This window comes from Canis lupus, chromosome 23 (assembly GCF_048164855.1).
Source record: "Canis lupus baileyi chromosome 23, mCanLup2.hap1, whole genome shotgun sequence".
NCBI lineage: Eukaryota > Metazoa > Chordata > Mammalia > Carnivora > Canidae > Canis > Canis lupus.
The window spans coordinates 44458107-44470742 of record NC_132860.1 but is presented as its reverse complement, the minus strand read 5'-3'; the positions used below and the strand labels follow the sequence as shown (position 1 = coordinate 44470742).

The 12636-nt window shown below is 37.7% G+C and overlaps 1 protein-coding gene across 14 annotated transcripts in view; it reads right to left on the bottom strand.

The window, feature by feature from the left end:
• Positions 1-12636, bottom strand: part of DEUP1 (deuterosome assembly protein 1) — a 124532-nt gene that overhangs the window by 96395 nt on the left and 15501 nt on the right. For all 14 annotated transcript variants that reach the window (XR_012015839.1, XR_012015840.1, XR_012015842.1 and 11 more), the window contains 2 exons: positions 7453-7624; positions 5983-6078 (listed from right to left, as the gene is read on the bottom strand). Coding sequence is in view for 8 of the 14 variants with exons in the window: in XM_072795000.1 (XP_072651101.1) it covers positions 5983-6078; positions 7453-7624 (268 nt within the window). In the remaining 6 variants the exon portion in view is untranslated. The remainder of the gene's footprint in view (positions 1-5982; positions 6079-7452; positions 7625-12636) is intronic.

The following is a 12636-nucleotide window of genomic DNA, read 5'->3' as shown; positions in this document are numbered from 1 at the left end:
CATATAATTTTAAAAATTGAGATGTAGTTCACCTCCCATAAAAGTCACCTTCTAAAAGATAAAATTAATTGGTTTTTAGTATATTCACAAAGTTGTGCAACAATCATATCACTGAATTTCAGAATATTTTCATTACCTCAAAAAGAAAGCCCAGAATGTTAGAATGATTATACATTTCCTCCTCATCCTTGTCCCTAGAAATTACTACTTATCTACTTTGTTTCTATATATTTGCCTATTCTGATCATTTCTTACTAATGGAATCATACTTTACGTAGTCTTTTGTGTCTGGCTTCTTTCACTTAACGTAATGCTTTCAAAGTTCATCTGTCTTGTAGCATGGATCAATACTTCATTCCTTTTCATGGCTGAATAGTATTCCATTGCATGAATATGCCACATTCTGTTTAACTGTTCATCAATCGATGGACATTTGGGTTCTTCCTACTTTTTGTATATTATAAATAATGCTGCTCTGAACACTTGTGTATAAGTTTCTGTGTAAATACATATATTTATTTCTCTTGGGTACATAACTAGGACTGGAATTGCTGCATCATATGGAAACTCTGAGTTTAACTTTTTAGGCATGGTAGAACTGTTTTCTAAGATGACTCTACCATTTTCCAGTACTACTGGGAATGTATAGGGTTCTAATTTCTCCATGTCCTCACTGACACTTGCTATTGTCCATCCTTTTTATTACAGCCATCCTGGTCAGTGTGAATGGGTATGTCATGATTTGATTTGCATTTCCTTAATGACTCATGATGTTGAACATTTTTTCATATGCTTATTGGACACTTGTATACCTTCTCTGGAAAGAAGTCTATTCATATCCTTGCCCATTTTAAAGTTAGGTCATTTACTTTTTGTTGTTGACTAGTATGAGTTATTTTTTTAATTCTGGATATTAGTCTTTTATCAGATATATGATTTATAATTGTTTTCTCCCACTTTGTGAGTTGTCTTCTCACTCTCTTGATGGTGTCCTTTGAAGCACAGAGGTTTCTTAATTTTGGTGAAGTTAAATTTATCTGATTTTTCTTGTGCTTTTGGTGCCAAATCATTGCCTAATCCAAAGTCATGAAGATCTACTCTTGTTTTTTTCTAAGATTTTATATATTTTTACATTTAGGTCTTTAATCCATTTTGAGTTAATTTCTGTCTATGGTTTAGGTCTAGCTTAATTCTTTTACATGTGGATATTCAGTTGTCCCTTTATTGTTTGTTAAAAATACATTCTTTCTCCACTAATTATCTCTGCACTGCTTCTGCTTTCTTTTGATTAAATTTGTATTGTATATTTTTCTACCTTTTTATTTTCAATTTACCTATATAGTTACGTCTGAAGTGAGTTTCTGGAACAGAACATATTGTTAGGCCATATTTTCTTAATTTACTCTGCCAATCTCCATCTTTTAACTGATATATTCAGACAATGTCCATTTAATCTGATTATTGATATATTAGAGCTTAAGCCTTACTCTTTGTTGTTGTTTTCTGTTTTCTAGTTTCTGGTTTCTCTATTTTAGCTTTTCTGTCTTCTTCAGGATTACACATTATTTAGAATTCTATTTTGGTTTACCTATAGTGTTTTTGAATATATCAATTTAAATACCTTTCTCAACTGTTGCTCTAGGTATTACATTATATATACATAACTCATTATGGTCTACTGGTGTCAACATTTTACTGGTTCAAGGGAAATGCAGCAGTCCTACATTTCTTTATGTTCCTTTGCCCTGACTCATTTATATTATTATCTTAAGTATTTCCTCAAAATATATTAAGAACCACCTTAGACATTGTTATAGTTTTTGCTTTAGCTGTCAAACAATTTAGAAAACTCAAGAGAAGGAAAGTATTACATTTACCTATTTTTTTAAAACTCTTTCCATTGTTTTTTCTTCCTTCCTGATGTCTCAAGATTCTTTCTTTGTGATTTCCTTTCTGCTAAGGGAATTTTCTTTAGCCATTCTTTGAAGGTAGGTTTATTGATGACAAATTCCCTTAGTCATTTTTCATTTGAGAAGGACTTGATTTTCCTTTCATTCCTAAAGATATTTTTTCTAGGCATAGAATTCTGGGTTGACATTTATGTTCTTTTAGCAACTGAAAAATGTTCCATATCCTCCAGCCTCCATGGTTTCTGATGAGAAATCTGTTATCTGAATTGATTTTTCCCTATAGGTAAGGTGTTATTTCTCTCTTCCTGTTTCCAAGATTTTTTTCTTTGTTTTTTAGTTCTGAGAACTTTGCCTATGATGTGTCTTGGTATAGATTTCTCTGTATTTATCTTGTTTGAATTTCACCCAGATTCTTGAATCTGTAGGTTTTTATCTTTTTTTAAAAAATATTTTATTTATTCATGAGAGACAGAGAGAGAGAGAGAGGCAGAGACATGAGCAGAGGGAGAAGCAGGCTCCCCATGAGGAGCCCGATGCGGGACTCAATCCCAGGACCCCAGGATCATGACTTGAGCTGAGGGCAGATGCTCAACTGCTGAGCCACCCAGGTACCCCTAGGTTTATCTTTTATCAAGTTTTGACACTTTTCAGCCATTACTTCTTTGAATATTTTTTCAGTCTTACTCCCTTTCCCTTCTGGGACTCTGATGACACAAATTCCCAATCTTTTGTTATAATCCTACATGTCCCTTAGTTTCATTTTCTTTTAGTCTATTTTTTTCTATGTTGTTCAGGTCGGGTAATTTCTATTCTGCAATCTTTAAGCTCACTGACTATTTCCTCCATCTTCTTCATTCTACTTTTGAGCCCATCCATTGAATTTTTTAGTTTGGTTATAGTATTTTCCAGAGATAATATTTCTAACTGGTTGCTCTTTATAGTTTTGTTTTTGCTAAAACTTTCATTGGTTTCGGGTATGTTTGTAATTGCTCACCGAAGCATTTTTATAACAGCTGCTTTTTAAAAACCCTTGTCAGATAATTCTAGCATCTGTATTCACTCACTGTTGGCATTTCTTGGTTGCCTTTTCTCATTCTAGTTGAGATCTTCCGGTTCCTGGTGGGATGAGTGATTCGCTTATTGAAACTTGGACATTGGGGGTATTGTGCAATGAGACACTAGATTTTCTTTAGGGATTATGTTTCAGCCATCCTTTTCTGACAGCAAGGAAAGTGGGATCGTGCCTCATCACTGCCAGGGGCAGTGGGAGGCCAGCTCTTGGCCTCAGTGGTAACAGGAGGGAGGCATTCCTTATCACTGCTGTGTGGGAATGGGGGTTCAGGATCCCTACTATATAGTCTTCACTGATACCAATTTGACTGGAGGGGCATAGGTACTTTTTACTACTTCTTACATGGCCTTCAGTGAAAGGGTGGTGAGGACAAATGGCCTCATTACCACTGAGAGGTGGTAAACGTCCTGACTCCTCATTTGGCATCCCTTGCTATCATTGGGGGGGGGGGGGGGGTGCCTCATCACCACCAAATGGGCACACCAGTCTAGATTCTCCACGTGGCCTCCACTAACATCATGGATTGGGGAGGGCCTTGTTAACAGTTGTGATGAAAGTCCTGACTCTCCACTCAGGTCTTGTCTAACACTACCCAGGCTGGGGAGCCTGGGCTACCTGGTGAGAGAGAGGTTGTCTATCCAGTCTGTGCTGGGGGTGGTGGTGGGGTGGGGCGGTGGTGGGTTTGGGGCTCAAGTCTTTTTCCTGTGGTGTCTGGCTGGAGTAGAGCAGTTATTATCTAAAACTGTGTAATCTTGCTAGGCTGTCTTTTTCCAGGTCTTTTGATTGTATAAAGCAGCATTCCTTGGGATTCTTTTTGTTTGTTGTTTGTGCCTTTTGGAGTGTCTGGGTTGTCAGATTCTCTGTTACCCAGACTGGGATATTAGAGGCAAAAAGAAATCTCAGGGAACTCACCACTATGTTGCTCCTTGGGTACCAAGGTCCTAGGTGGCCTGTCTCTTCCCTCCACTTCTCAGAGTCTTTATATGTCATTTTTTAAATAATGCCCAGGCTTTCTAGTTTATTTAGCAGGATCAAAATGCATTTACTCCATCTTTCCCAAAGTGAAAATCTCAAATATACACACAATTTAATCATAGTTTCATAATGGTTAGAAGGAAAAAACATATTCTCTTTCTAAAAAGGAAGCAATTTCTATGAGAAAGTTCTGATGGAGTTGAGTTATTCAAGGAAGATTGTGGTAAAGTGCATTCTTAAGATATTTCAGGAAAAGGAAATTGTACTTAAAGCAGGAATTTCAAAGAAGGAATCAGTAGAGTGAGCTAGCAGCAACCAAAGCGTGTTTGCCACATGACAGCATTTTCTGGTTAGAAGAATGACATATTACTAGCTTTTATGCAAACCAATTCTCTTTTTCCCTCCTTCCCTCTTTCCTTCTCTTCTGCTCCCTAACGTTCTTTCTTCCTTTCTTTTAGCACGAGAAGAAAAGAGAAGCAGTAAACTGCAGTGAAAGCAGATGGCTGCTCTCTCAAAAACAATGTAGTGTTTCCAACCTGTACTCTATGAAACACCTGTTTACAGTGTTTACACTATAATACTGTACTGCAGTTTAAGCAGGGTTTGGCTTAAAAAATAAAGAGAGTTCCATGGGCACATATGTTTTGAAAAATGCTAGATTAAAAAGGCCAAATGGATTTGTTTAAAGCAGGACTTTTCACACCCTGTAATATGCTAATATGCATTGTGAATGTCCAGGAGCAGAGAAGAAGTAAACTGCATTTCCTAAACTCTCAATTTAGTGTTCCACAGAACACATTTTTGTGAAATTGCCATAAGGATATTTGTTGGTTAGGCAGCTGACAAGTAATAAAATAGAGCTGCAGAGTATCAAATGGCAAGGATTCATATATTATGTGACCGCTCAGCACCTGTAAACAAGTCTCACAACTTTCTAACAGTAGATGTGAAAAAAACCCAGAGATTAAAGATCTGGTAAGCAGTGATAAGAACTAATGAAATATAATTTTGAGATGGCACCTCACTTGTATCTCAATTTCTGTATTTTTTTCAAACTTATTCCAGATCGTGGTATCTCTGTACTGAATAATATAGTGATTTAATATATATGTTGCTGTTTTAGAGCTTTATAATTACAGAAAAAAAAGTTGATTGACTTAAGCATTAAACGCTTAGGCACAGGAAAAACAATTTAGTTTCATAATTCAAGCTACCATCTAGTGGCAGCTATTTGAATTGCAGGCAAAATGTCTAAATTTAAGAGTCTTTTAAGATTACATTTATTAAGTGGCATCAAATGTTTCATATTCCAATCTTAATGGCTGATAACCTCCCTAAAAAGGTACTTAAGAAAGAATTCACTACTTTAGAGGCTCTTTAATTGTATCACCACTTATGAAATCTTCGCACTTCAAAAATTTCACAAACTGTTTCCCATCGATTCATTTACAAAGTTAAGCAAGGACATAGCATCCACCAGATCTGAGAAGCACAGATGATGATTGCCCTATGTATTATTTGAGGTAAGGTAGAGAAGACTTTTGGCTTGCCAGCACAGTGGGGAGATACAGAAATAAATAAGAAAGAATTCAGTATCCCTATTCAGAATATCTGTCATTTATGAAACAGCCCTACCAGTATCAAAGTAATAAAGACCAGTTTTATCTTTTCAATTATCTATTTCGTAATACCAAAGTTATTTTTGTTGCTCATATAGCTAATTATTATCATGTAATTAATCAACAAATCACTTGATAAATAGGCAATAGTCTTGCACTCTGCTAACAGTTAAAGGGATAAAGAGTTGATGGTCTAAGAAAAGAAACAATCTAATAAAACAGTGAAAGACAGGGTCAAACATATAACCCTAAGTTAAAATACAAGAACTTTACTTGTATTAAAAATAATCCATTTTAATAAAATACAATTTATAAGTCTATAAATTTGATACAATTTATATTTAAAAACATATATCAAAATGTATTAAATTAACAAATGAGATTACATTATAATAAGTTTCCTTACTTGAGCTTTTAAGGTTTGTAGTTGTCCTTCATAATTTCGCGTCATTGCCAAGTTACATTTTTCCAGACTATCCAACTTCTGTCTAAGTAACCCCACCTGCAGCAAGAATAAAATTTAATTTGTATTTTTCTCAACTTTTGCCTGACAAAATCAGAAAATATGCAAAGGAAGAGCACAATTGAAATAAAACTGCTGTACCAAAACAAGAATAAATATTTGTACTGCAGTTCTTAAAATAGCTATTAATAATTAAAGTCACAAAGCCACACATTGCTAGCATTATTCCACTGGGTACACATTAGGACAGTATGGTATGGATGTTTGACGAAAGATCCATATCACCATCACATTCTAAACTAAAGTTTAGAATTTACTTTGCATTATCTTTTCAGGGGGCTATGTCATCATTATTCAGGCACAGCCTCTACAGATACACTTCGGCTTTTATTTTTGATGCCACTGCCTTCAATGGGAGCTCTGCTTTGGTGGCACTATGGAATAACTGCTACCTTTTTAGAAGAACATTTTAAAAAGAAAAGAATAATGTCTCAGAGGAGTTCTTAGGGGTTTGGCTTACAGAATTTGCTTTAAAAAGCAGGTAAAGCACCTGTGTACACATCTGTGTTGTCACAAATATGGAAGTCAGAAAATAGTCCCTGGCATATTCCAAGTCTGATTAGCCCACCTCTCCTATGGAAGGAAGCCAGATGCCAATAACTAAGTCAACTATGCCAAACAATAACTCCATTAACTATGTCAAAAACTAAGTTCTATTGAGAGGCCAATAAAGGTAAAGGAATGGCTGATGAACAGGCTGACTGATGATGTTTTAATGTAAACACTTCTCTTAGACCTTGCCCTGAAGAAAAATTCACAGACACAGAAGTCTGTGATTAGGTAAAGATATGGTTTTCCTGAACTCCTCTGGAAGCCTGAGAGCACTTATACATTCTACAATCACCACCATGGTTGTAAGCAAACTTTTTAGGGGCTGAGGACACTTCTCTTAAGAAGGTGCCCAGATATATACATACACCCCCTTCACCAAACTCTTTTCTCCCTTGTCCTGAAATCATGTCTTGACATTTCACTTCTTTCAGGAAATATTCTTCTAAGGGATTAAAAGAGGCTCTTGAACTTGGCCATTTCCAAAGACACAGTTTGGACAACTACTTTGTTTCTACGGCTACAAAACCACTGACATCTTTGCTTGCAAACAATATTCGTTTCACATACATACTGAATGCTTACTTTTCTAGATGGCACTGACATGTTGTGTTTGCATCAGCAAATTTTTATGGGTTTAGGCTCTGATCCTCATTTATTTGATAGAACATGTTTAACACACTATGACAGAATTCCAAGCAATAAATGCTACTGCTGATGCCTGACAAAAAGCATACGTAATGAAAAACATATTCCAACAGAATAAATATGGTTTCTGTCTGAATTAACATGTATATTCAGTACCTCTTGACCTTTCTGATCCAAACAAGTCTGTGCATTTGCCAACTCTTGATCCCGAAGATCTAATCGTGTCTCCAAAGCCCGCATTTTCCTTTCCCAATCCAATTTTTTGTTGCTTACCATGATGTCAATTTGTTCCATTAATTCCTGAAGTTCGGCCTCACAAGGAGAAGCTCTGGCAATGTTTGAAAAGTAAAACACATTTTAAAGGAGTAAAATGTAAGGATAAGAAAGATGATTCCATTGCTCTGAATACCTTGATCATTATTTCCTCAAATTGTTCAATTGTTTAAAGAGGAAGAAAGTTAGAGGTTAAAATTTAAACTAAAACCAAAAGCTAATTTCAGAGTAAACAGTGAATATACATTAAAAATTTTTAAATGACATTTCCTAAAGCATAGCTGCTGTCATAATATAATGCAATACACTGGTTACACCACTTCTATTCTCTTCTTAGTGTATGTGGTAGCACACGGGTCTTCCAGAGGCAAAGGTTTTGACTTAGAAAGTCCTTTTTATTTTTGAACTTTCTTAAAAATATATTTATTTAAATAATCTCTACACCCAACGTAGGGCTTGAATTTATAACCCCGAGATCAAGAGTCCCATGCTGTTCCAACTGGGCCAGGCATCCCAATATTTTATAAGCCTTGACAACATTGTAATAAATATCTGATAAATTATTTCAAAGTATAAACTTTGGAACAATAGACAAGGAAGTCCTAAAATGAAAACACATGTGGGGGTTATGTGAGAAACAAGGTCACAATAAAGCTAGCTAGCTAAAAAAAAAAAAAAAAAAAATTAATTAACATTGTTCAAGTGGGCTGATTCTATGGAAAATTCAAATTATGAAAGATGATTCAATGCTCTTCCATGTAAATATACATGTACCTATGTCTATCATAACTTGAGTAAGTTTGATGGCACATAAACTGGGACTTCAGTCATGCCTATCAGGGATAGAAGAGCAACCCCAGGCTAGGTAAGACCAGAGTCAAGGGTACTCACTGGGCTACAGTGCTACTCCTCCAGGAGGGGAACTTGGTGTGATCTGGCTGGTGTCCCCTTGGAAAGAATCTGATCAGGCAAGTGGGGGCAGAGTAATGTAACTCTTTAGATAATAGGGATACTCAGTCAGATAAGGGGTAATATCTTGGATCTCAGAGAGTCTATTTATATTTGAAACAAAGCCCTTGGTAAAAGCTAGATTTTCTGAGGTGCTAGTTGTGAGATGATAGAGAGCTGGGTGCTTCTAGGGCAGGGTTCTCCTTCAAGGAAGCTGATACATTCCATAGGGAACTGGCATAAATCCAGTTATTCAGAATGGATACGCAGGCAGATTTGATGCCTCAGATTTCAGCCTAAAGAACACACACATGTCCAGATTAGAAGGCAAGTTATTTCAGTATCCATTCAATGGTGGTGATGGGGCTTCTAATATATTTGTGTAGGTGGGAGGAACATGGGGAGGGAAAAGCAGGTAAGACATATGTTCTCCATTTAGTTTCACCAAATCAGAATTTTAGAGGTAATTAAGGATCATTTAGCGTTCTGAAAAACCTATGGCCCAGAGGGGTCAAGGTCACACAGTAATCAGTTGAAAGAGCTAGATCAAGATCCTAGGCAGCTGCTTCCCATCTTCAGCTCCTTGCTGTGTATCACACAGCAAAAGACATGATGTTTAAGTAAGGACTTGCTTGAAAAATATAAATTAGGGGATCCCTGGGTGGCTCAGGGGTTTGGCGCCTGGGTTTGGCCCAGGGCGTGATCCTGGAGTCCCGGGATCGAGTCCCACGTCGGGCTCCCGGCATGGAGCCCGCTTCTCCCTCCTCCTGTGTCTCTGCCTCTCTCTCAATCTCTGTGTCTATCATGAATAAATAAATAAATAAATAAATCTTAAAAAAAAGAAAAATATAAATATAAATTAGCTCCATTGAAATAGAATTAGAAACAGGTATTAGAACCCAAAGAACTCGGAGTTTCCAGGGCTTTCTAAAATGCCCAGTCAACCTGAATGAAGAATGTCGCTTTGATCGGTTTATTCAACAGTGAACTCACCAGTTTTGACATCAGAAAGCTTTTAAAAACAAAGTGCCATTCTAATGACTTCTAGCATTTCTGGACTAAGGCACAAAGGCTCTCCATTTTTACTTAAAACCCAAAACAAACCTGAGGAAAGGAAGTACTAATTCCTCTATAAATAAATTGATCAAATTTTAATTGGAGTTACGATGTGGAGAAAAACAGCAGAACAAAAAGAATTGTTTTCACATCATTTTCTTTTTCATAACAACATGTATCACCTTTACTATAAAAACATTCTGTTCTTTCCTGCTATTGTAAGCTGTGAAAGAAAATGGACTATGTTGGTCTTTTTCATCACCATCTCACTGGAGCTCAGCACAGTGCTCCAGCACATAGCAGATGCTCAATAAATTTCTGAAAAATGAACAAATGAGATCTTTTCATCACTATCTCTTTGGCATGTAGGAATGCACCATACTATAATGGAATTAAAATATAGGCTGAAAGTAGAGTGTGACATAATGGAAGCTACTCAATCAATATTGTTAAATAAATGAGTGAATGGTTTCTTTTCTGATTATGACTATGCCATGCAAAAATTAGGGTATTTAGACTCAGGGTGGAAGGGCTTTTACAAGTCATCTTGTCCAATTACCCATCCAGTGTTTGCATATCTCTCACAAATGTTTCATAAGAGAATCCTCTATGATGCCCCACTGATCAGATTCAGCAGGTCTAGAACGGAGCCCAAGATTCTGCATCGCTAACAAAGATGGCAAGTGATTCTGGTGCATGCTAAGGCTTGTGATCTGTTTGGCAATATCAGTACCAGGAGGTCACCCAGCCGAGGTATGAATTTCTCTTTTTCCCAGGCAACCACTGTCTGAGATTGTATCTAGAAAGCAATGAGTTTTTTAAAAGTTCTTTTACTCTGAAGAGTCTTTTCATCCACTGGCTCTAGTTTGATCCACTGGGACCATGCAGAACAAATGCCTTTTCAACAGAGTACACCTTGAAGTACTTGCATATAGTTATTGACATGTCAAATGTAGTTACCAGTACTTTCAGATTCTTCCAAGTTTTCTCATTGTTCAATAGTAGATAATGAACATTCAAGCAGACAATGGCCAGAACATATGATAACAGACCCTTACCCACAACCTCTATAGCAATAGTCCTAGAATGGTCAGGTTCAATCAGTGACTGACAACTTCCTTAATTTTTGCCTCCACTTGCAACTAAGAAAAAGCCAAAATACACTCCCCAAACTAATCACATAGGATCCCCGTAATAGCCTCCATCCGATGAAAACAGATCTGAAACCTTCTCTTTTGTTCACTGTAAGCCTTTCCCATCCAAGTACGGATGATGGTTGCGACTCCTTTACTATATAGCAAGCTTTGAATAAATAGGCTTCATTTGTTCTCATTTGGGTGGTCTTTGTTTATTTCCACAAGTATCTTTATTTTCTTCAATTGCCTGTAGAGATTTCTTTTTTCTCTACCACTCACTGCTGAGTATACTGCCTGGAAAATACTAGATACTTAACTTACCATTTATTGAATTAATGAAAAAGTGAATGACTATGGAAAGACTTTCAGACCCTTCAGAATCCTGGTGGCTCTCCATTGAACAAGTTCCTGTTTGATTTCCTCCTTGAAATGTACCATTCAGAACTGGAACATATTACCCCAGGTACAGTCTAATCAGTTTCGACAGGGACTCTCACATCCTTTGTTTTAGATATTTTTATTCGAGCAGATGAAGATCACCTTAGCTTTGAATTTGGGAAGGGGAAGGCAAAGCAGTGATACAATAGCATTTCAAGGTGAGTTTATTCTTGTCTAAGAACCTATTCCATGCATGCTACAAAGCCAATGTCTTGCACTTATTTCACTGGGGGTAGGGGGACTGCTCCAATAAATATATTTATCCTTATTTTTTTTTAAAGATGTGACTTATTTTATTCATGAGAGATACAGAGAGAGGCAGAGGCACAGGCAGAGGGAGAGGGAGAAGCAGGCTCCCTGCGGGGAGCCTGATGCAGACTCGATCCCACGACCCTGGCATCACAACCTGAGCCAAAGGCAGACGCTCAACCACTGAGCCACCCAGGTGCCCTATATTTATCCTTATTAAATTTCAGTGTGATCATTGCAGCCTCTCAGCATGAAGCAGTCATTCACTGGCTGTTCCCCTTTTGTAGAGCTAGGAAAACAGACAGAGACCTGTACGCAGAGACACTTGCAAGGCAGGTATAATACGAGGCTGATGAACCCAGGCAGCTTTTCGAGGAAGGGAGGGGTAAGGAATACAAACTTGGACAGGGTGGGTTACCACAGAAGCCTTCCTCAAGGAGCTTTTGTTTTGGGATCCTGCCATACCTCTCAGTTTTCTGTCAGCTGCAGATCTGATAAGCATTACTTGTTTCACAGATAAATATGTTTTTTTACCCCAAGTGACTGTAAAATATCATGCAAGACAGGATGGAGGACAGAGCTCTGTGGCATTCCACTACCAAGCCCAAGGGTGACAGGGATCTGGTGGTTGCTTCTTTTCTTATAATCAGTTTCTAATCCACTGAATTAAACTTACGATCTTTCCTCTCCACCGTCCCCCGGCCCCGCCATAAAAATGTCATGAAAAGGGGATCCCTGGGTGGCGCAGCGGTTTGGCGCCTGCCTTTGGCCCAGGGCACAATCCTGGAGACCCGGGATCGAATCCCACATCGGGCTCCCGTGCGTGGAGCCTGCTTCTCCCTCTGCCTGTGTCTCTGCCTCTCTCTCTCTCTCTCTCTCTCTGTGACTATCATAAATAAATAAAAAATTTTTTAAAAATGTCATGAAAAGCCCTGTAAAATATTATGGCAAAGCCCAAAGAAGATCCTATCTATACACTTCCTGATGTACCTGCATATCAGCCCTGTGAGCCAAGGCTGATCTAGTGCACAGCCATGGAGGCACGTCTGTGCTGAGTCCAGGGCCACTGCTTCCTCCCCGGATGCTCACAAACCCACCCATAATCCCTTCCAGAGTCTTCCCAAAGACTTAGCCAAACTCAGGTTTACATCAAACTCAGCTTTCTGCCAAATTTAATATTCCTTTTTGAAATTCAATGATCTAATCTGGTATATTTTCCCTCCTTCAGTTTTTCCAAGAT